Genomic DNA, 24,677 nt, shown 5'->3' on the forward strand with positions numbered 1-24,677 from the left:
ATTTTGGAGAAAAAGTCGATTAGGGAGGGCTCTGAAGAGTATTGCCAACTCTAAGCATTCAAAAACCATAAGTCAGGAAACAGAAGTCCTGACTGGCTTAAAAATAATGAGATTTTAAAAAGCATGTTTGGGGTTCTCTTTATTTGCCATCTTGTGTTAGAATATGTAAGGATCATGTTTGCAAGGTTTCTTCAGCAGCCACCTGGGCTAGAAACTTTTTTTTAAAATGAAAGCAAAGATTCTCAAGTAAAAACCTCATTCCAGCAGCTGGGGCTTTAAGAAAAAAACAAATATTGCGAGACTTGCAATACAATCTTGAGAGTTGGCAAGGCTGCAGATGTGAAATGTATGGATGCCTACCCCCGTAATCCATAAAAATAATGATAAAAGTAAAGTGTTTTAAACAGACACCCTCCCAAGGCTTGTTTCACTTAAATCAATCTCTCTCGGATTTTAAAGCGTTTGTTTAATGGCAGTCAATCAGCTGTCCCTTTTAATAGCACCAGGATTTGAGGAGGTTAATTGATTCAGTTTTGTCATTCGGGGTCTATATTAATAATGCTCACTCTGCATTACCATCTAAAAAGCTATTGCCGTGTAGTGAATTGTCTTTAGACCCTGCACAATACTGAAATAGTGGTTTGTTCTCTCTTTGAATTTATAGGACTGATAACGGCAAGTCTGCTTGCATGCCTCTCCTGGTTCTATGGGTTAAGTTCTTCCCCCAACGCATCACTCCCGCTCTGTCAATCATTATGCTTGCTCCATGTTAAGAAACATATAGACTACAGAATTGCTCTTTTGACCTCTAACCCATTGTATCGCCTTGCTCCCTCCTATTGAATGGATCTGCAGCAAGCTGCTCTTGGGTCAGTGGATTCTGATTTTCTGGCCATCTCTAAACATCATTTGGAGGCCTCAGAGTGATAGAACCTGTGCTTTATTTGTTTCTCTGCCTTGCCAGAAGAGGTAAGAGACATGAATATGAATTTTAAAAGTTATTTGTCTTATTGTTCATTTTAAAAAGGGGATTATGAATTCTGTTGGTCAGAGTGCTAGTTTGTATTTTACAAGGGTGCTTTAGAAGAAAAGCATTTCAGAAATGCAAGATCTAATGTAATGACCCCGGTAAAATAAAAACAGGAAAGATTCCCACTCAAAGTACTATAATGCAGAACAGCAGAACTTTCCAAAATGGAATTTGGGGAATGAGAAAGAATCAGACTAGGTTTTCTCAGTACACTAACACGGCTGCTACTCTGAAACCTCTCAGTACAAAAGTTATACATTTAAAAGGTTCTCATAATACTGTAATAAGCTAAAGGATACATTTTTGGAACTGTGTATGCAGATATGCATGCCAAATATGCATGCACAAATCCTAATAATTGCATGTTCAACGATAAATGCAAATAATGGGTGTAAATGTACATACATAGTTCTGAAAGCCTAGACCTGTCTATGTCTCTGAAACATAACATGGAATAAGAAAATAAACTTTTTTAAAACTGATATCATGTCTCCTAACATTACTGTACTTTCTGGCCTGCCTAATGTGATTTTTAAATAAATTTGTTTTACACATAAGTGACAATGCATCTTGACTGATATTGATAAAACTAGCTTAATTTGGACTTTTAAAAAATACTTAAACCTTAAAATTTTGATACATTAACCCCCCTTCCATAACAAAAACAAATCCCACACAGTAATTATTTGGTAGCAAAGCCTCCCACGTGCTTCGAGCGTGGAGCTAGAAGTCAGTCAATAGGAGTTCTATTCCTTACTGTGCCTACTCCTGACTTGCATTAGCCCAGCACTTAACAACCCTGTGTTTCAGTTCTGTCAATTTAAAAACAGGGATGACGTCACCTACCTTTTTAACTCACTGCAAAGGTTGGATGAAATTCCATCCTCAGCACAAAAGACCTAGAGTCAAATTTCACATGAACAGTGCTGGGAGATTCATGTGGGATTATCAAATTAAGAATAAAACAGTACAACTAACGGTGCTACAAAACATGTGACGTGGGGTGAAAGATCACTGTCTTCCTTGTTTGTCAATAGAGCTGCCATATGAAATCTCATGATATATTGCTTTGTTAGCTGGATAATACATTTGGATCACCAGCATATTAGAAAGCTGACTTAATTAGGCCCAGAACTCAGTGATGCTATTGTTAGTGCAAGAAGCAATAAACTACTGTGTGAAACACAAGGCCTGATCCTGTAAGGCCCCCGAGCACTGAACTCTTACTGATATCAGTTCAAGTTGTGGAAGCAGACAGCTTTCAGGATCAGGCCGCTGGTGATGATTCCAGGTGAAGAATTATTCAGTTATGCAGTGTATGTACAGCTGCTCATTTGAAAATATTAGATATAATGCTGTCAAGATGTTACTCTCTGTTTCTCACACACCGCAAATAGCACTGTATAAATATTTTAAGATATACAGGAAACTACCTATGGAAGATTTCCTTTACATTCTAGTGAACAATAGTCCCATCGCTGGCACAGGTACTGGGCCATCTGCCATCTGCTAGGTATAGTAAACATCTTAAAATGTGTTTATAACTTTCAATCACTACACATGCACCCAGAGATTTTTGAGATGTTGTGCATCAGATCCTTGGCTGGTGTAAATTATTACATCAAATTACTACAGTAGTTCCACTGAAGTCAATGTACACCAATTGAGGATTGGACACCGTGACTCATAAATTTGATTCTTTTTGAACTCCTTATTTTATTACAAGCACTCGATGCCTCTTCATTTGCCTGGGAATCCACAAATAAAGTTCAATCCCCATTCTACCGTTATCTAGTACGGGCAGGTATTGTAAGTCCCTCCCCTTTCTAAAATGGAAGTTACATTTTAAGTTATCTATAGAAAAATATTTGAGTGCTTCTACAGAAAAAAAAAAAAGTCATTCAATGCAACTAGATCTGTCATCAATAAACATGCACATCATGCACCCTGAGTTATATAGCCAAATTATTTTTTTATTGGTACAAACTAAATTAAACTTCCATTCAAACTTCTGCCCACTGACCCAGTCACCTTGTTTTCAATTTGAGTGAATTTAATACTCGTAAAAGTGAAGGATTAATACCAAACAGAATGAGGCACGAATCACAAACTGGCTAACATATAAGTAACTAATCGAAGTCCATTAAGCGACTCAAAACCTTTTGCAATCACTAAACTGACTCAACAGCACAAAGTGATTGCAACATGAAAAATCATTGCATTTTAGCATTATCGTAATAAAACATGGAAAGCTAAGATGGAAAACAATCTGTGTTGTGTTAATAAGCTTAGGTAGCAATTAACTTGTTTCTCCAAAACTGTATCCCAGACTCATTAGTCTGGTAAACACCATAAGCTGACAATGGACTATTACAGATGTCTACAAGAAGTTGTTTCAAACAACCATGATAACTTTTAAGACCTATGTTTAACATTAATTTTTCTGCTTTCTTTAAACAATCATATGAGCTTAATATTTCTGAATGCTGAAATACAGAAAGGGAACTGGGAAATAAAGTAAGCTTTTGGAGTGGTTCTTGAGTCGTTCAATGGTAAACATCTCCAAACAAAGTGAAATAACACTTTGGCAACATCTGTCTGTCACAGAGTGTGTCAGAGATGTTGGTAGAAAAATCAAATTGTCCGTTAGAGCTGGCTGAAATTTTTCAAAGGAAAAACTCACATAAAAATGGCCTTCATTCAAAAATGAAATTTTGTCCAGAACAGTCAACATTGTCAAAAAATTTCCCCATGCTCTTTTGGTAAGTTTTTCAATTTTGTTATAAAAGACATAACCAAAATGGTTTTTATTTAAAAATGAAAAGTGTGAAAAACAAAAATGGATCCATTTCAAACACTATGAAATGAAAACAACTCCAAAAATTTCAATATGTTTCTTGAAAATGGGTTTTCACTTTTTGGCCACTCTACTCCCTTAGTAATAGCATCACCTAGTTCTTTCATCAGTAGATCTCAAAGCACTTCACAATCTGCTTTATGCTAAAAGCATATAGTAGTCTTCATGTTACTTACCTACTATCCTGTCCTGTGCATTGTAGAGAGGTAAAGTAAAAGCCACACAGCCACAGTGCTTATAACAATACCAGAAAGCCAGGAATATCTTGAGAAACTGAATACAAAGGGCCACATCCTTAACCCTTGTGAAGTCCCTTTGCACCAGGCCAGATGACATAATACAGAAGAGCCACTAGGCTTCTTCAAGTTACTCTATGGGTCATTTTGACCCCTGGCAGCCACAGGATCAGGGGACCTGAAAGGTGGGTTAGCAATGCCTTTCCTTGCTTCTCTCCTTAGCCATACTGAGCATAAGCTTAATAGAACGGAGGATCGAGTCCAAAGATGGTGTCCATACTGTAAGATCTCTTCCTTTAATATGTGGACTCAATGCAAAAACTGCATAGGACAGAATGAACATCAACAGTGAAAGTGTTACGGCAACATTATACAGTAAGTGTAAAAGATACTGTGTTTACCTCATGTGGATTTGTGTAGCCCAGAAGTAGATTTGCTGCTTTAATGTCACCATGAACATACTCATTTTCATGCATATATTCCAAGGCATCCAACTAGGAAAGAAGTCCAAAAGGGAATGTTTATTAATTATTATTCTCATTATCACCTAAATGTGCTTCACTCATTCAATGAGCCTCAACTGCCACATTATGGGCTGGAATGTGAGGTAATGATCTGCCCTGCATTAGCTGAAGCCCTCCTATCCCTGGTCCCAGGGGAACCAGATTATATTGTTCTGGATCTATGCCCATCCCAGTGTACACTGCCAGATGCATAGGGAAGGAAAGCAAAGCCAAGACTCCATCCATTTCCTGCCCCATTCTATCCACTTCCTTCCACTGCTATAATACAGGTAGCTGATGCAGGGATGTAAGGGCGTGCCAGCTGGGCCACATTTTATCCCTATACATCTGCCCTGTACATCTTTGAAATTTCTAAAATATCTTTAAATGTGATGTTAAGGTCTTTTCTCTCATGATCCATTAATGAAACTAATACTTTATAATACTGGAAGGGCAGGGGGAATTCCTAACTCTCCAAAAGGGAAAACATATCTGGTCCTGATAGTTCACAAGATATTGGACCTTAAGACTGTTAATAGACTAATTGTTGCTCACCCTGCACTGCAGATCAGGAGGGGTCCTTTCATATTTGATGAGACGAGAAACATGTTTATAGCAGGCTGATTTACACAAAGAAAAAAAAATGGCTGTTTGAGAGGCACCCAGTTTTGGAATGTTAAAACCACTGGTCCATCAGTGAAAAGGCATTAGTGACAGAATGCAGGCAAGATGGTAAAGGGGCAATATAAATGCATTTTATTGCATTTGTTTGATAATACAGTAGACCCTTGCTATAATGCCCTTTACAATAGCAAACCTTAAGCTATAGTGAATGTGGTCCCTGGATCCTGCCTCCAGCCCTGCCTGCTGTGGTGGGGGATTGAGAGCTCCTATGGCCCCAAGACTGCAAGTGTGTGTGGGGGGAGGGGGCACAAAGGGTTCCTTTGGCCCCAGGACCACCAGAGGAGCACTCCCTCACCCACTTGCTATACCGCACAAATGGCTTGGGTCCCCAGGGGTTTGTTATAGCAAGGGGTACTGTGCCACTCTCCCACAAACCAAATGGCATTCCCAAACGACAGCATACAATCTCCCAGTAATCTATGCTAATTTAAAGGAATTTGAAAACAAGATTGATACATGTACAATCCTACAGGCTTATTTTGGCCTGCACAATGATGTGAAATCAGACTAAATATCCTTCTGCATAACAAAGATGGCAGTGCTGAAAGCACTGTGGCCAAAATTGTCTAACCTACATGGCTCACATGGATGGTGTTCCAAGAAGGAGGATTGCTAGGCAGAGACGGGCTCCACCTAATGAAGAGAGGGAAGAGCATCTTCGCAAACAGGCTGGCTAATCTAGTGAGGAGGGCTTTAAACTAGGTTCACCCGGGGAAGGAGACCAAAGCCCTGAGGTAAGTGGGGAAGTGGGATACCAGGAGGAAGCACGACTACGGGAGAGCGCAAGAGGGGAGAGCTCCTGCCTCATACTGAGAAAGCAGGACAATCAGCGAGTTATCTTAAGTGCCTATACACAAATGCAAGACGCCTGGGAAACAAGCAGGGAGAACTGGAAGTCCTGGCACAGTCAAGGAATTATGATGCGATTGGAATAACAGAGAGTTGGTGGGGTAACTCACATGACTGGAGTACTGTCATGGATGGATATAAACTGTTCAGGAAGGACAGACAGGGCAGAAAAGGTGGGGGATTTGCATTGTATGTAAGAGAGCAGTATGACTGCTCAGAGCTCCAGCATGAAACTGCAGAAAAACCTGATTGTCTCTGGATTAAGTTTAGAAGTGTGAGCAACAAGGGTGATGTTGTGGTTGGAGTCTGCTATAGACCACCAGACCAGGGGGATGAGATGGATGAGGTTTTCTTCAGGCAACTAACAGCAGTTACTAGATCACAGGCCCTGGTTCTCATGGAGGACTTCAATCACCCTGATATCTGCTAGGAGAGCAATACAGCAATGTACATACAATCCAGGAAATTTTTGGAAAGTGTAGGGGACAATTTCCTTGTGCAAGTGCTGGATGAATCAACTAGGGGCTCTTCTTGACCTGCTGCTAACAAACAGGGAAGCATTAGTGGGGGAAGCAAAAGTGGATGGAAACCTGGGAGGCAGTGACTATGAGATGGTCGAGTTCAGGATCCTGACACAAGGAAGAAAGGAGAGCAGCAGAATACGTACCCTGGACTTCAGAAAAGCAGACTGACTCCCTCAGGGAACTGATGGGCAGGATCCCCTGGGAGAATAACATGAGGGGGAAAGGAGTCCAGGAGAGCTGGCTGTATTTTAAAGAATCCTTGTTGAGGTTGCAGGAACAAACCATCCCGATGTGTAGAAAGAATAGTAAATATGGCAGGCAACCAGCTTGGCATAACAGTGAAATCCTTGCTGATCTTAAACACAAAAAAGACGCTTACAAGAAGTGAAAGATTGGACAAATGACCAGGGAGGAGTATAAAAATATTGTTCAAGCATGCAGGAGTGAAATCAGGAAGGCCAAATCACCCTTGTTGTTGCAGCTAGCAAGGGATGTTAAAAGTATCAAGAAGGGTTTCTTCAGGTATGTTAGCAACAAAAAGGTGGTCAGGGAAAGTGTGGGCCCCTTACTGAATGGTGGAGGCAACCTAATGACAGAGGATGTACTCAATGCTTTTTTTGCCCGTCTTCACGAACAAGGTCAGCTCCCAGACTACTGCACAGGGCAGCACAGCATGGGGAGGATGCGACCAGCCCTCTGTGGAGAAAGAAGTGGTTCAGGACTATTTAGAAAAGCTGGACAAGCACAAGTCCCTGGGGGTCAGATGCACTCCATCCGAGGGTGCTAAAGGAGTTGGCGGATGTGATTGCAGAGCCACTGGCCATTATCTTTGAAAACTCATGGTGATTGGAGGAGGTCCCGGATGACTGGAAAAAGGCAAATATAGTGCCCACTTTTTTTTTTTTTTTTTTTTTTTTTTTTAAGTGGAAGAAGGAGGATCCGGGGAACTACAGGCCAGTCAGCCTCACCTCAGTCCCTGGAAAAATCATGGAGCAGGTCCTCAAGGAATCAATTTTGAAGCACTTAGAGGAGAGGAAAGAGATTAGGAACAGTCAGCATGGATTCACCAAGGGCAAGTCATGCCTGACTAAACTAATTGTCTTCTATGACGAGAAGACTCGCTCTGTGGATGAGAGGAAAGCAGTGGACGTGTTATTCCTTGACTTTAGCAAAGCTTTTGATATGCTCTCCCACCGTATTCTTGCCAGCAAGTTAAAGAAGTATGGGCTGGACAAATGGACTATAAGGTGGATAGAAAACTGGCTAGATCATCAGGCTCAACGGGTAGCGATCAATGGTGTCTAGTTGGCAGCTGGTATCAAGCGGAGTGCCCCAAGGGTTGGTCCTGGGGCCAGTTTTGTTCAATATTTTCATTAATAATCTGGAGGATGGCGTGGATTGCACCCTCAGCACGTTTGCACATGATACTAAACTGGGAGGAGTAGTAGATACACTGGAGGATAGGAATAGGATATAGAGGGACCTAGACAAATTAGACGATTGGGCCAAAAGAAATCTGATGAGGTTCAATAAGGACAAGTGCAGAGTCCTGCACTTAGGACAGAAGAATCCCATGCACTGATACAGACTAGGGACAAAGTGTCTAGGCAGCAGTTCTGCAAAAAAGGACCTAGGGGATACAGTGGATGAGAAGCTGGATATGAGTCAACAGTGTACCCTTGTTGCCAAGAAGACTAACGGCATTTTGGGCTGTATAAGTAGGAGCATTGCCAGCAGATCAAGAGACGTGATCATTGCCCTCTATGCGGCATTGGCGAGGCCTCATCTGGAGTACTGTGTCCAGTTTTGGGCCCCCACACTACAAAGATGTGGAAAAATTGGAAAGAGTCCAGCAGAGGGCAACAAAAATGATTAGGAGGCTGGAGCACATGACTTATGAGGAGAAGCTGAGGGAACTGGGATTGTTTAGTCTTCAGAAGAGAAGAATGAGGGGGGATTTGATACCTGCTTTCAACTACGTGAAAGGGGGTTCCAAAGAGGATGGATCTAGACTTTTCTCAGTGGTACCAGATGACAGAACAAGGAGTAATGGTCTCAAGTTGCAGTGGGGGAGCTTTAGGCTGGATATCAGGAAAAACTTTTTCACTAGGAGGGTGGTGAAGCACTGGAATGGGTTACCTAGGGAGGTGGTGGAATCTCCTTCCTTAGAGGTTTTTAAGGTCAGGCTTGACAAAGCCCTGGCTGGGATGATTTAGTTGAGGATTGGTCCTGCTTTGAGCAGGGGTTTGGCTAAGATGAATTCCTGAGGCCCCTTCCAACCCTGATATTCTATGATTCTATGAACATTAGGCACCTTCAAAATCTCTGAAAATAAGGCCTCTTACTTGGTGTGTCCAAATATGGGTGTAGGTGCCTAACTTTAGGCATCCATATTTGAACGTTTTGTCTCATGTCCTGTTACTGAGCCTGATCCAAAGCCCACTGAAGTTTTTCTATTCACTTCAATGAGCTTTGGCTCAGGTCCATAGAGATCTAGGGTAAAGAGTATCTAGTTTCCATTCCTAATCATTAACACTCTGTTTCATAAAAATATAATTTGAAGAGGAAAATTAAGACCCTGATTCAGGATGATACTTAAGTATCTATGCAACTTCATGCTGACTTGGGACCAAAATAGATGTCAGCATTTCACAAAGAGCAGATGCATTAGAAGAGTTCAATACATTAAAAACAGGCCCATTTCCTTCCCCTCTGCACTTACCACTCGGGCCCCAAGTTGCAGAACTGTTTCTTTTTTAAACCGGTGTCCATCATTGTCCAAGATTCTTTGCAGGTCTACCCCTAATCTTTCCATGACCATGAATCTATACCTATTAGAAAATGCACAAGTGAGGAATCTTTGTAAGACGGGGGACACAGATAGCTTTATATCAACAAGCTCAAAACATCCTTCATTTAATTGAAAATAGATCTTCGGGCAACTATGAGCCCAACAGTGTTGACTCCAATTCACCTTGTTATTACCTTTTTCCATTGTATTCAGCCGAGCCTGTTCCCCAGAATACCGGAATTCCTAAAAATCCTATTTGTCTGAGCTTCATCCACGTTTTGACTGTCAAAATAATAATAGATAAGCCAGAATTTAAGGTAGTTTGAAAAATCTACAGTTTAACTTTAGTAATTGAACTATCATTAGAATCTTTGTTGATAAAATGAAAACACATACAGGTAACTATTTTACCACAGCCCAATTAAAAAGTTCACCAAGTAACTTTCTGCAAAAATAAAGCTCTGTGTTCCTTTAATATACGCTTCTCTGAGTCATAACAACACAATAGGAATCCAATCAGTAGCTGAGAAAAACTAGTTCCTTTAAAAACTTTACTTTTTGAATTTACCCTCTAGAGTAAACCGTGGATCAACAGAGTATGCAATTAGGCCTCAATCGAGCAGAATACTTAAGTACATGTGCAATTTTTGCTCATTTGAAATAATTGGGACTGCTATTATGAGTAAAGAGCTTGCAGGTTCAGTGCCTAAATTACTACTAAATCTTGCAAACACTTAAACATGTGAGTAACTTCTTTCCTGAAATACTAGCCTTACTATCTAGTCCTTGCAATGCCTCTGTCCATATCCTAAAAAATGGACTATGGAGAGAGGCTAGTTCTCCCTCAGGTTTGTCACCCTACTAGTCCTGATTCTATTTTCACTTACACCAGTGAGAATAAAATTAGTGTAAACCAGATCAGAATCAGTCCCACTGTCTGAATTATGCTTGATATAAAAGCTTCAAGATATCAATTGCTCTAATTGGAAAAAAATACCTTTTCATTTTATTTTGTTTTGCTGATATTACTTACTGTGCTCTTGTTTTGCAGCTCTCTGGTAAAACTTTAATTCAGAAAACAAAGGCCCATTTTCATGATATTCCTATAAAGGAACAAATAAATTTGGTGTGAAAAAGTGAGTTCGGGGGGGGGGGGGGGGGGGGGGGGGGAGGGGAGGGAGTTCCTAAATAATAGATTGGAAGTTCCAATTGGGTTAAAATCCACTTTTTAAAAAAAGATACAGTATGACATTTGACAAAAAAAAGTTATTTTACATAAAATATAGCCAGTATATTGCTTTAAAAACCAATAACTTCTGTTGGTAAAAAAAGCTGTTCACTGCAAATACCCCAAAAAAAAACATGTAATACAGACTGACGCAAGTACTATTTAGGAAATTAAATTAATACATTTTAACTTCAATCACTGTATATTCTTAAATACGCAGTCTGATTTTTCCCCCCCTCATTGTGATGTCCATGGTTAGTAATGGAAGCAAAGAAACAGCAAGCATTAAGGAATCACAAAACATTCCTCCCGCAGACAAATTATGCTATGATGGAAGAATGGCACACAAAAAACATGCAATGCAACTCAATGCTCAAAATAAGAATAAATAGAAAATGCAAGTGAAAATGCTAGTACTTTAAATAATTTAGAAGTGAGATATGAACATTACCACTTTAATTACATGCACAGCATCATCTTCTACAGGAATATGAACATGAGAGGAAGCTGTAAAATCAGAGAGATGGTGATGAAACTTCCCCCAACAGTCAATATAATTGCAACTAAAAAGAGCAAAACATGTAGTCTTAGTCAAAACAAAACAAAAAAAAAAGGGGGGGGGAGGAGAGGGGAAGGGAACATTTCTCAAAACTGTTAGAAATGTTTTCCTTTTGAAATTTTGTCCAAATTTCAAAATTAAAAAAAAAACTTCAACCTATTTTGATAATACTCGTATGTATTAATCCTACAGGAGAACCTCAGAATTACGAACACCAGAGTTACGAACTGACTGGTCAACCACACACCTCATTTGGAACCAGAATATGCGATCAGGCAGTGGCAGAGACCAAAAAAAGGGCAAATATAGTATAGTACTGTGTTAAAGACTAAAAGAAAGGGAAAGTTTAAATAAAAGATTGACCAGGAAACTCTTTCTGTGCTTATTTCATTTAAATTAAGATGGTTAAAAGCAGCATTTTTTTCAGCATAGTAAAGTTTCAAAGCTGTATTAAGTCAATGTTCAGTTGTAAACTTTGGAAAGAACCATAAAGTTTTGTTCAGAGTTACAAACATTTCAGAGTGACAAATAACCTCCATTCCTGTGTCTGTAACTCTGAGGTTCTACTGTACTTTCAATGGAATGTGTGAACCCAATCTTAACTACAGAGCCACTAGAGCACCTCTACTACACACTCACACAAAACTTTGGTGAAAATATGTTACATTAAAATAGACTAATTTTTTCACTTTTTCTGCAGCATGGTGCACAAGTCACTTGCTCGCTTGAACCAGGGTAAACTTGAAGTCTCTGTAACTTGAAGTCTTTAAATCAAGATTTGAGGACTTCAGTAACTCAGCCAAAGTTTATGGGCCTATTACAGGAATGGGTGGGTTAGGTTCTGTGACCTGCAATGTGCAGGTGGTCAGAATACATGATCATGATGGTCCCTTCTGGCCTTAAAGTCTATGAGGGAAAGAGAAGCTAAATTTAAAAATATATATATTATACATGGCAAAGTATTACAATGTCCACTCCAATATCCTATACAGTCAATAACAGGAGGAATGTTTAAAGCAACTACTTGTAAATACTGATATACCCAAAGTTGCTCACGTTAGCACTGTGATAGGCATATCACTGTATTGCTTTTTATTAACCACTTATATATTGAATATGCAATGTTGTAGCTATGTTGATCCCAGGATATTAGGGAGACAAGATGGGTGAAGGAATATCTTTTATTGGACCAACTTCTGTTGTGAGAGAGACAAGCTTTTGAGCTTACATAGAGCTCTTCTTCAGGGCTTGTGTGTAAGCTCCAAATCTTGTCTCTCTCACCAATAGAAGTTGGTCCAGTAAAAGATACTACTTCACCCACCTTTTCTCTTTATGTTGGGAGGCACTTGGATACTATATTCATCCACGTAGAGTTACTTAGACTGGAAAGGCTCCAAAGGTTTAACGAACAGTCTGATTACATACCTCACAGACCAGCACTACATACTCGCCTGCGAGTTTAGCCCATAGTTACTCTATACTACATGTAATTAGCCATGTGCTATGCTCATTCTATTTGGTAGCACATGGCTATACATAATACTACAATCAGTTAAATGCTAGACTATGGGCTAAGCAGAGACCCTGTATGAGAGCAGTGCTGGAATGCAGCAGCCAAGGCCGGCTCTAACTTTTTTGCTGCCCCAAGCAGCAAAAAAAAAGCGCCGCCCCACAAGGCGCCCCCCCCACCCCCACCGAGTGCCACACCGCCGGAAACTCCCCCCCAAGCGCCGCGCCCTCCACCACCGGAGCCCGCCCCCCCCCGCCGAGCGCTGCCAGAACCCCCCCCCCCAGCGCCGCGCCCCACGCCGCCCCCCCCCCCCCGCCGAGCACCGTGCCGCCGGAGCCCGCCCCCGCCCCCTGCCGAGCACCGCTGGAACCCCCCCGCCCCGAGCACCGCGCCTGCGCCACCACCCGCCAAATGCCGCGCCGCCGGAGCCCGCCCCCCCCCCCCCCCCGCCGAGCACCACGCCGCCGGAGCGCCCCCCACCCGCAGAATGCCGCGCCGCGCTCCCCCCGCCACCCTTACCAGGTGCCACCCCAAGCATGTGCTTGGTTGCCTGGTGCCGGCCCTGGCAGCAGCACTCTTATGGCATATAAGTACATACAGAGTACCAGGCGCACTATATGGTTAGACTATTCTAGCAACAGTACTCCAAAATAATATGGCAACTGTGTAATCCAGATTCTGGCTATGGCATGCACATTTTACCTACACTAGCTGCAAAAAAAAAAAAAAAAAAAAGGAATGCATTGTATTCCAAGAATTATTTTTGAAATGTATCCTCGCACCTCTAGAACTTTTGTTTTCAGCGTTAGTGGAAATATTGTCATAAGTTACAACTACTGTACCAGAGAAAAGTAACTGAAGAACTACATTAAAAATACAAGTTGAAATAAGGTCTACATTCTTCACCACAATTTCCAATTACTGTGTCTAGGCAATGCAGAAAATAAGATATCAAATTAACTCATGGCCAGAATTTCCTAGCTTTGCCCAGCGACAGCAGGCTGGGCTAAGATCTCAACATCAGCCTTAACTATGAATTCATAGAGTTTGCACCACAATCTTAATTAATCAGTCTTTCTGTGTTTAAATATGACAAGGTAACAACAGAATTTCTGGATGAACTGCGATTCCCTAGGACTGCATAGCACAAACTGCATTCAGTGACACAAAGAAACATGCCAGTTTCATTTGCCAGTTCAAATGTGCCAGCTTTAGTTTTAGCAGTTTAATTTGTGGTAGTCATGTTCAGAATATTGTGAAGTATTCACAATGGTTCTCATAAAATCAGTTTGTAGACAAAGTTTACACAGTGGAAAAGAAAAGCAGTGTATTTGGCAGTTAGAAAAAATATCCCTGTTCCTGTCCACAGCTGGTCTCTATGCTGCTGCTGGATATTTGGGAGATAAAAAGCTCATTTTGGAAACATGAATAAGCTCAAGAAGCCTTTTTATTATCTTTTGCCTAGTTTTCCAGAGGATATGAAAATGTTTAGTGGTACTGTCCTCTCAGCTCTGTTTACGCAGGAATAAAACAAAACCTATGATTCAAAAATTAACATGGTACTCAAAAGCTAGGGCTAAGAACTGCAAATTAGTTTATGTAAAAGTAATGAAAAGACTAGTGAAATCCTGGCCCCACTGAAGTAAATGAGAGTTTACCCATTTACTTCAACAGGGCCAGGATTTCACCCACTGTGTTTAATGTAAAGAAAGTTTTGATTTATATAAACATTCTAAAGAATCATTTTCAGAACACTGGCTTGATAATAAATAAAAGCAATCAATGGTGGCAATCATTAAAAAGATTGGTTTCAGAGTAGCAGCCGTGTTAGTCTGTATCTGCAAAAAGAAGAACAGGAGTACTTGTGGCACCTTAGAGACTAACAAATTTATTAGAGCATAAGCTTTCGTGGACTACAGCCCACTTCTTTGGATGCATAAAAAGATTAAATATTTACCATCTACAGTTGTTAAATTATTGTGGTATTACCTATCAAAATACCATGCAGCAACAACATCTAGTTTTAATAGAGCCCTTTGTATTTTTCCCCTTTTGTTTTCTTTCAGTATCTCATGGAATTGATCATTTCAGTTCTTCAAGTCCTTACACTCTAAGTTTCCTGAGGAAGGATTTCTCTGTTCGGTGATCATGATTTTATCCCATACTCTACTATTTTCTGGCTAGACTAATTTCTGAGAAAGCCTTTGGAAATGGTCTCTCTCAAGTCTTCCTTTCTGAATTTGGGGTTCTATTAAGCAGATATTGTATCCACTGGCCTTTAAAGTAGAATCTTGTGGATTTGGCTTCCATAGCACCTGGCTAAACTATTCAGCAGAAAACTGAGCACCACTGCAAAATGATTTTTGGGGTATCTGCAAATGCCTCCAGTACAGCACAGTTCTGGTGAAAATTTTATTATAATTTCTGTCATTTTTTCATGAAACTTTAATCCTAATTCACCAGAGCCAAAATTTTGCCTTCCAGAGCTATGAAAGACACTGACTGACTTTCAAAGTTAATCTAGCTCTGAGCTGAAGGAGATACGACATACCCTTTAACCTAAGGAACAAAAGCCGTTTTAGCATTCTTGAATGGGAATCCAGGCTCTTAAACTTGATGCATGCATTGGTTTATGGAATGCCTGCACTCCTGCTCATCTGCAAGCCTGACACTGTGACCGCTCAGAAGGTACTATGCCAGTTTCAATAGGGAATAGATGCCAATCAAAAATGTGTTTAGAGGGGCAGCCTGCATATTGCAGCAAATGCCATATCTTAGGGCAGAAGTTCCTCCTGTTATCATGTAATGCCAAATTAGGGACACATGCTTCATGGCAGGATATCACATTGCATCTGTAAATGCTCATGGCCATCAAAGAACGCAGTTCTGCTGATTCTTCTCCTTCTCCTTACTTTGTATACATCTTTCTCATGATTTGCTACAAACTCAACATATCCCTGGCAATCTCGGTCATAAGAATCTCAATAGTAGAGTATTATACCTTTAGGAAATCATGTGGGAAGTAGCCTATAACTGGACCTCTTTTCTACCCATATCTTAACACATACAAAAAAAGCTATACCTACAGTAACATCTGACCTCCCTACTCCTACCTTCTACCATCTAGAAATGGACCAGAAATCTCTATGCCTTGGGAGTGAAGACTTATGTTATGATGTAACCATCTAATGAATATGTGCAAAGGAAGTACGAGCACTGGCAGTGATGAGGAAGGAAATTTCTAGCTTGTACATGGATGGTGAAATGCAAAGCAGACTTAACAATGATGTTGGAACCTTAAACTTAACTGAGTATTGTGTGATGTTTCTGCATTTAAATTTTAAGCCCTAACTGTGTATTAAAGGAGTCATTGCCATTGGAAATAAAGAATGATTTATGTAAAGACCAGCATCAATCACTAGCCATGATAAGGAAGATAAATGAATATCTGGTATTCTCTCTCACGTGCATCCTTCTAAACTCTTGTTTAATTCTCCCATGTACTGCCACTATTCCCTAAAGGACTTTAAATTGGGCACTGTATCATGAAAACGTTGTATTGTTCCCTGTTTGCTTTGCTTTTCTCCCTCCCGTTAAATGAATAGGAATATTCTGTGTGAGCTCTATCATAGTAACCCATTGGTAGAGTATAGGTAACAGAAGGAAAGCTCTAATATGGAGCAGCCTAGGCAGGACAGGCTCGTGAACCATAGCATTCTCCCTCAGCATAAGCAGTAGCTTGAAACTAATTGAGCAGAGCACTTCTAGACAGTTTCAAATTGCTTCAGGAGCATAGGGAGGAACCACATTGCTGGTAAGCCTTCTGCTGTTAAGAGGGATTCTAGAGAGACGTGAAAATTAAGAGGAAGAGGCAAGACAATGAAGGAAGAGAAGGTGCAGAGCAAAGAGGACACTTAAAAGTGAAGACAGAAATATTTAAAAAGGAGAGCATAAAGGGCAAACACTGGCACTTTTCTACTTAGAAAAGATTAGGTGCCATATTCCTGAACGGCTGAATCCAAGTGCATCATTGAATCCAAGAGCTCAGGGACAGTAAATAGCTTTCCACAGCTTTGATTTAGTGAACAAAGCCTTCCAGGAAATGCATCTTTGGTAAATATGTTGCAGAAGTAGTATAAAATTTTTCAAGTACATTGTTAAAGCTTAATGGAGTATGGCGTACACTTAATGGGGAATTAAGCTGTAACAATGCACATCAAAAACTTTATACTACTGCTGTAAAACTACTTATTAAAAGATACAGCCAGCAAAATTAACCTTCATTTTTATAAAATAGCTGTGCTGTTCACATTTTGCAGACATTCAAACCTAGCATATCCCACTGTGTGGCCCATTTTGTTTAGTTCTCTAGAATTTCCTCTGGATTAGCTCCACATTTCAAGTATAGTAGTCACTCCACAACATAGAGCAATATATATATGAACAGAACTCTATTCCTCTCAAGAAGGGGGTGAAAAAGACATCTCTCAGACACAGGACTACCTAAAAGAGACCTAATACTTATTCATTAGTATGTCCTTCTAGGGAACTGACCATGTGAAGTGTTCAGAACTCCTGAACACCACTAAAGACAATGGGATTAAAGAGTGCTCAAATCTTTGCAGAATCAGGCCCAAACTGAGCAGCTGGCTGGCGTTATTTCAGACAGAATGCCTGTCCATTTTGGTCAATTTCACAGTCATAGGATTTTAAAAATCATAAATTTCCCATGATTTCAACTATTTAAATCTGAAATTTCATGGCGTTGTAATTGTAGGGGTCCTGACCCAAAAACAAGTTGGGGGGGGGGGGGTTGCAAGGTTATTGTAAGGGGGGTTGTGGTACTGCTACCCTTACTTCTGTGCTGCTTCTGGCAGCGGCACTGCCTTCAGAGCCAGGCAGACGGAGAGCGGCAGCTGCTGGCCAGGAGCCCAACTCTGAAGGCAGAGCCACCACCAGCAGCAGCGCAGAAGTCAGGATGGCATGGTATGGTATTGCCCCCCTTACTTCTGCACTGCTGCCTGCAGAGCTTGGCCTTCAGTCAGCAGCCACCACTCTCTGGCTGCCCAGCTCTGAAGGCAGCAACACAGAAGTAAGGGTGGCATAGTATAGTATTGCCACTCTTAATTCTGTGCTGTTGCTGGTGAGGTGCTGCCTTCAGAGCTGGGTGCACAGCCAACAGCCGCCGCTCTCCAACTACCTAGCTCTGAAGGCAGAGCAGAAGTAAGGGTGGCAATACTGCAAGCCCTCTAAAATAACCTTATGACACCCCCCCTCCTGCAACTCCCTTTTGGGTCAGGACCCCCAATTTGAGTAACACTGGTCTCCCCCATGAAATCTGTATAGTATAGGGTAAAAGCACACAAAAGACCAGATTTCACAATCCGCGACACATTTTTCCATGGCCGTGAATTTGATAGGGGCCTAGTCATAATGAATAAGAAATAAGCTTTCTTGTTTTGGACCTTTCTTTACAGCACAGAGTCAATCTTTGCTGATAAGTCTGATCCATTTCCTATTTCAGATGAGTTAGTTATGCACTGCTGAGTCAATCTGTTATGTTCCTCTTTCTAATTTCTGTGTTACAAGGGGAACCAAGCCTCCAATTTAGTGCCATATCCAGTACCAGGTCAGAAAGCAGAGATAAACAACAACAACTTTTGCAAAAATTCTAACAAACAGTTGTATTTTTTCCCGGCTATTCCTGCTATACTCATCAGGAACACAAAACTGAAATATACAAGGGCCCTAGATTGCACTATCATTCCATACTACTCCTCTGGCTGCTCTCTGCCTCAGCGTGGTGGGATTCAAACAACAATACACCACAATAGTTGAAGTCTTCTGTGGTCTGTGTGGTCAGAAAGAAAACCAGTAAAAACTACATGAAACATGTACCAATCTCCATGCGATATACCATTTACAAGGTCTTGTACGGTTTTCCGGTAACAGGAAATACCCTAGTAGATTTGGTACACAATTAATGTTTTTTTGTTTTAGACTGAGAATTACTTACACTGAATTATTCCTTGTTCACCGTTGCACCAGATGTTCTAAACATGTGCCCTACGAGAATAATCTGGGTTCCATCGGAGAAAAGTGTTGTTATAACAAATGAAACCACATTTTCACTTCAGTTTCCCCTCATCACTACATCAGAGTTCCATGAATCATTCTCACTTCTCTGTGGGAACTTTTGTAAGTTTCCATTTCCACCCTCCTTCCATTACTTTCTTTTTCCTCCCCTCCCAACAAATAATCCTTGACTAACAGTTTCAGGAGGCACCTTGACTTCATTCCATTGCTCATGCTGGGGTATATTTTCTCTGGTAATGCTTCCTATATATGCTCTAGATCAGGGGTCGGCAACCTTTTAGAAGTGGTGTGCCAAGCCCTCTAAAATAACCTTCATTTATTCACTCTAATTTAAGGTTTCATATGTCAGTAATACATTTTAACGTTTTTAGAAGGTCTCTTTCTAAAAGCCTATGATATATAACTAAACTATTGTTGTATGTAAAGTAAATAAGGTTTTTAAAATGTTTAAGAAGCTTCATTTAAAATTAAATTAAAATGCAGAGCCCCCCGGACCAGTGGCCAGGACCCAGGCAGTGAGAGTGCCACTGAAAATTTAGCTTGCGTGCTGCCTTTGGCACGCGTGCCATAGGTTGCCTGCCTCTGGCTCTAGACATAGGATCTCTCCAAGGCAACTGACTGATGTTTAAGAGAAGGCCGTAAAACATATCACGTACATCAAAAGAAAAATATAAATATCAGAACTGCTCTGTCCCTCACCTCTTCTGTGATTGCACATTTCTGAGGGGCCTTGGTTATTGATCTCACCCTATGAATAGAATTCTATAGAATGGAATGAGACAGAGAGATGACAACTAGGATTTTTTTTCTTTTCTTGGCCTTGAGCAACAGATGCTGATCAAGCACCTCCCAAAAGCGTGTATTAAGAAAGATTAATATTTAGAGAGAATATTATTGGACACTGGTGGATTAAAGCAGAGTTTGCCTGCTTCTTCTTTTACTAATGGAATACACAGGGAAGCAAAGGAGTGGGATGAAATGTGTCTTAATATGGATTAAACTGGGCATCTTTTGGAGAAGCGTCAAGCACATATTGGTTTGTCTCTGTATGCTTAAATGATTGGCAAGTGGTACAGGACTGACTGTATGGAGAGCAATCAGAAGCAGTGGTATTTAGGTTGCTAATGAAATCATCTCTTTCTCTCCTCCTCTCCTCTATGGAGCCATACAGTGGAATGGATGCCATCCTCTTTTCCATTCTAGAAAGCAGGACATCTTGGTTAATGGCAGTCTTGTTCATAGTTTTTCTTTTCAGTTTCTTGTGACTGAAATTGTAGATATCAGAGTGTGCAGATCAGATTGATGATTGCTATAATTTACAACCACCATTGCTGATGGTACAGTAGGGTTTGAAGGCATCCATTTTATTTAGAGCACTAACATACCAGTCCTCAGGTAGAACCAGTCTCCAAGAAGTAAAATATGGGTTTTCATGACTGTGCACAGTCACTATTCAGCTCTGTGCTTCACCACACCAAACACAAGGGAAAAATATGGAGGAATTCAGCTCAGTCCCAGCTGTTCCTGAGCAGCAAAGGAAATAAATGGAACAAGGACATTGCCTGACAGATGGAACAGAAAAAATGCAAGAGACAGTACTGCATCTATCATCAAGAAAACAGTGGCACATCAAATGCCTATATTTATGGCTGAATAGGATGCAACAAACACCCATAAGTCCTTCTACAGAAAGTAAAAACTTGTTCCACATTCACCAAGGCTCCAGTCCTGCAATTTTCTCCATGTGGGCAAACTCCTATGCTTCTGCTTCCAGTGTAGCTCTGCATGGGCAGAGAGGATCCACCCATGCACAAGAAGTTGCAGTTAAAAAGACAAAAGAACTGAGAAATAAGTCATTTTGTATATGGTGCTTGTTCTAATGAAAAACTGACTTGTTCCAGTGGTCTAGAAACCATGCAACAAGGAAAGCTTGTGCTGTCCCCAAACGTATTAGCATATCGTCTTCTGACAAAGCAATTTGTATGAGCTAAATGTCATAGCACATAAACAAAAAGAGTGGAAAATAGAAAATAAAGAGGTGACACAAAGAACGGATGCCAAAAAAACCCCAAACAATTACACTTTCCATGACAAAATAAATGGAGAAAAATTAAAAAGTTACAACAGATCTTTTTATGTGCAATGCACATTCAATCCATGTATTGAAGTGGCTTGATAAGCAGGTTTTGAATATTAATACCCCAAGTCTGGAAACACTAGTTAACATATCGCTATCTAACTTAAGAAGAGCATGTTTGCCTTTAGGGATGATGGGTTGTACTGATGTTGCTATTCAGGACTAATTCTTCACTGCTGTCTCAGTACAAGCTCAATGTAGTTCCTGACAGATTTTCATTGTAGACTAGTTCCCCTATTTATTCTGCATGTGCGTGGTACAGGAAAAGTCCATCATGCTGCCTTGTAAACAGATTTTTCTCTTTTATAGAGACCAACATTAGTAATTTACACGTATATATAAATGATCCCAAAGTGTTTTACAAACTATTTATCAGACTCACTTATTCCCCGCTGAAAAGCAGCTACCTCTGGATAGAATATAGCATCTGTTGAAGAGCATGCAGCTATACTATGCAATTTTGGACAAGTGAAGAATACCATTTTCAGCTGAAACTCTGGAAAAAGTGTGGCTTTAATTCATACATAGCACCAAAGTTAATACTACTATTGTTATAAAATGTGTAATTGGTTATTTAATGACCAAAAGCTCTGTATCTTGATTTTATGTCTCAGCTGAAAGATGGCACCTTCAACAGCCAATGCCCCCAACAGCACTTTGGAGCACTGGATCAGTACTGACTCAAGAGAGTTACTGCCACATACTGAATCACCATATCCTACAGCACTTACTATTGGTGCTCTCTGGCAATCTTCTACTCAGGTATTGCCCCACATGTGCCCAAGGTATATCCTTCACTCTGCAGGTTATACAAACAGTACTCTGAACAATCATGCAGTTCCTTCAGCAAAACTTCTCAATAACCTGAGCGCTGTTTAAGATAGTGAAACACATTCTGGCACCTCTTGCTGTTTCTTTTTCTTTTTTTTAACCATTTTGTTTTAAAGGATAAAGTAGTACAGACACTCACAGAAATACTCTTGTCATTAACACTCGTGCTTTACCTAAATAGATTAATCCAAATCCTCCCTGGCCAATTATATTGCCCAACCTCCACTCCTTTCCTTCAGTGTCTTTCATTATCATTCCTTTGGGAAGGGGAACAGGGAGCTTGCTTTTTCCACGCCCTTTAGGTGGCATCACACCTTTGAAAGAAAAGAAAATGAAACTATTATGAAAGAAAATGAAACCTTCCAATTCCCTTGTTCCAAAACGGAAATCATAGTTAAGTCCTTCACAGCCTGGTACCTGGGTAATACCTTCCACTGTGCAAAGAGGGTTTAAAATGCTACCAAATGAGAATGGTAGTATTTTATTCCAGTTCAAAATGAAAGCAAATGACTACATGGAGTCAACACTTAGACAATGAGGGGGATAGTCCCATTCAAGCAACGACATTATTACTCGGTAAGTGGCTAAGACAGAGGGATGGAAGAAAAGTTGCACTGCAAGAATTTATAAACATGCAACCTGGCATGAGTCCACAGTAAAACCTTTAAACAATGCATTGGTAGTTTAGGAATATGCACCATTATAAAAATAATCAATGGACGACAGAACAACTACCTGAGTCTGCACTCCATTCTTTATTGAGCTCAGTAAGTTGAGATGCATCAGCAGGGGTGGCTTTGGGGATCTAAACATCTGGTTTCACATACCAACACCCGGCTCTGGAACCACGTGTTCAAAGGTTGGCAGGCCTGACTGAGTGGGAGCCCTTTATCCTTTTGAGCTAGATAAACTGGATTTGGTGCAATTTACAGGAAAGTGGACTTTCACACAAGCCCTGAGTGCTGTAAGTGGGATTTTTCTGACATCACTCTCAAAGCACTTTACACAGGTGGCTGGTGCTATCTGCACTGCACGGGCCTCTTGCACCTTTTTCCGGGGCTGACTTTGGCCTGAGTGGTCTCTTAGGCCACACCCACAGTTGCACGGGATGGCGAGCGCAGCCGGGGAGACTAACAGCTGCTGAGGCAGACAGATCGGCTAAAGGAGATGGCAGCAGACTGGGGAAGGCTACCCAGGTGCTCCTACTCCCCGCTCTGCTCCAGCCGATTTCCCACCAACTCCCCCAGCTTCCCTCCCCCTTGCAGCCTTACTCAGGCCGCCCCAGGCTCCCTCCGACAACCTGCCCCCTCACCCCCGGCTCTCCCAACTCGTTTCGGAGGGTTGCTCCTGCTCTCCGCCCCCGCCCCCCACACAATCGCTGCACCTACTGGGGGAGCCCTCGCGGGCTCTCTTCTCCGGGGCGCCGCAGCAGCCACGGACTCTTCCCAGGCCGGTCCGATCCGCGCAGCTCCCCGAGACACCAACCGGCCTAGGCTCCCGCCCCGAGCCCGGCCCCTCCTCAGGCGGCGGCGCGTCTCGCCGGCCGCGGAGCGAAGGAGCAGCGGCTGGAGGAGCCCAGGAACTGGCGCGCGGGCAGCCCCGCGGCCCGGCAGTCACATGGGGATGAATGACAGCAGGAGGAGGCGTGGGTGGGAAGAGCCGCCTGCCCGGGCCGAAGGGCTGTGCTGGGTGTGGCTCGGAGAGAGCGGGCACGGCTTCCTGTGGGAGAGCCCCAGTGCCCGGCGATGGCAGGCAAGGGAAGTGCATGTAAAAGAGAAGCCGCATTTCAGCGGGAGAGACTCCGGCTCAGCTCCGCACAAGAGCCTGTGCGAGGTGCCCGCCCAAGAGGAGTTAAAGGGGCTTGATTGTCAAATAATGGGTGTAGTACCTCAGATTGAACATGCCCCACTTCAGCTTGAAGTAGTCGAAGTATTAAACAGGAGTACTTGTGGCACTTTAGAGACTAACAAATTTATTGGAGCATAAGCTTTCGTGGACTACAGCCCACTTCTTCGGATGCATATAGAGTGGAATATATACACATACAGAGAAACCTAAGTATTAAACCAATATTAAAGAATGAAATAAAGTGCCTGACTGTTTGGGCCACATGTTCCCTGCCCATGGAAACCCTGGGAGGATCCTTATAGAAACCAAAGAGTAACAGTGAAAATTAGCAGAAACTACATGACAAAATCTTGTTAAATCTGAATACAGAGAAATGATATGTTTTCCCAAGAAACAAAACTTGTGGTTGTGTTGCTGATTTTTTCCTCTTATGAAAAAAAATGAGAACTGGGGGTGGACATAACAATTTTATGAGCGTCGTGAAATCAGTGAATTAGTGGAAAGTTGGGGTTTAATGTAAAACTCTGAACTCCAAAAATACCTGTAAACTCTCTTGAGCTTTTGACTCATGAACAAGGATAATGTCACAAAATGAAAACAGGTTCTGCAAAAGAAGAGCTATATTTAAAATAGTCATTGGAAAGCAAAAGTGAAACTACAAGTAAAGACACAAGGATCTGATTCATTGCTAATGAAGACTCTGGCATATGCAGCCTGCACCTATTTTTGTACGTTCAAGTCAGACTGCATAGACTCTTGAAGTGGCTCATTTAGCCACATAGAGGCTTGCCTAGCTGCATATGTAGCTGAGGTTTAGGGTCTTCATTGGTTTTAAATGAAAAGCTTGCTATATAATTTTCTTATATAACTAAAAAACTGCAGATTTATGGATACAACTCCATCCAAAGCCAAGATCATTTGAAATCACTCCCAGTGTTGGTATCATGTAAACATTTATTTGACTTGTACAATTTAAGATTACAGTGAAGTATAA

General features: G+C 41.4%; 1 protein-coding gene across 4 annotated transcripts in view; it reads right to left on the reverse strand.

Moving 5' to 3' along the window:
• The window catches only part of VRK2 (VRK serine/threonine kinase 2), a 68,846-nt gene extending 45,307 nt beyond the window's left edge, over nucleotides 1–23,539 (reverse strand). Inside the window, exons 1-7 of one of the 4 annotated variants that reach the window (XM_054022439.1) lie at nucleotides 23,224–23,539; nucleotides 22,009–22,149; nucleotides 11,154–11,209; nucleotides 10,508–10,577; nucleotides 9,669–9,756; nucleotides 9,406–9,514; nucleotides 4,525–4,617 (exon numbers count right to left, since the gene is read on the reverse strand). In XM_054022439.1, coding sequence (XP_053878414.1) covers nucleotides 4,525–4,617; nucleotides 9,406–9,514; nucleotides 9,669–9,756; nucleotides 10,508–10,577; nucleotides 11,154–11,209; nucleotides 22,009–22,144 — 552 coding nt within the window. In that variant the 5' untranslated portion in view covers nucleotides 22,145–22,149; nucleotides 23,224–23,539. The remainder of the gene's footprint in view (nucleotides 1–4,524; nucleotides 4,618–9,405; nucleotides 9,515–9,668; nucleotides 9,757–10,507; nucleotides 10,578–11,153; nucleotides 11,210–22,008; nucleotides 22,150–23,223) is intronic. The other 3 variants (XM_054022440.1, XM_054022441.1, XM_054022442.1) reach the window with 3 other exon arrangements.
• Nucleotides 23,540–24,677: the final 1,138 nt, after the last annotated feature.

The sequence above is a fragment of the Malaclemys terrapin genome, chromosome 3, assembly GCF_027887155.1.
Source record: "Malaclemys terrapin pileata isolate rMalTer1 chromosome 3, rMalTer1.hap1, whole genome shotgun sequence".
NCBI classification, from domain to species: domain Eukaryota; kingdom Metazoa; phylum Chordata; order Testudines; family Emydidae; genus Malaclemys; species Malaclemys terrapin.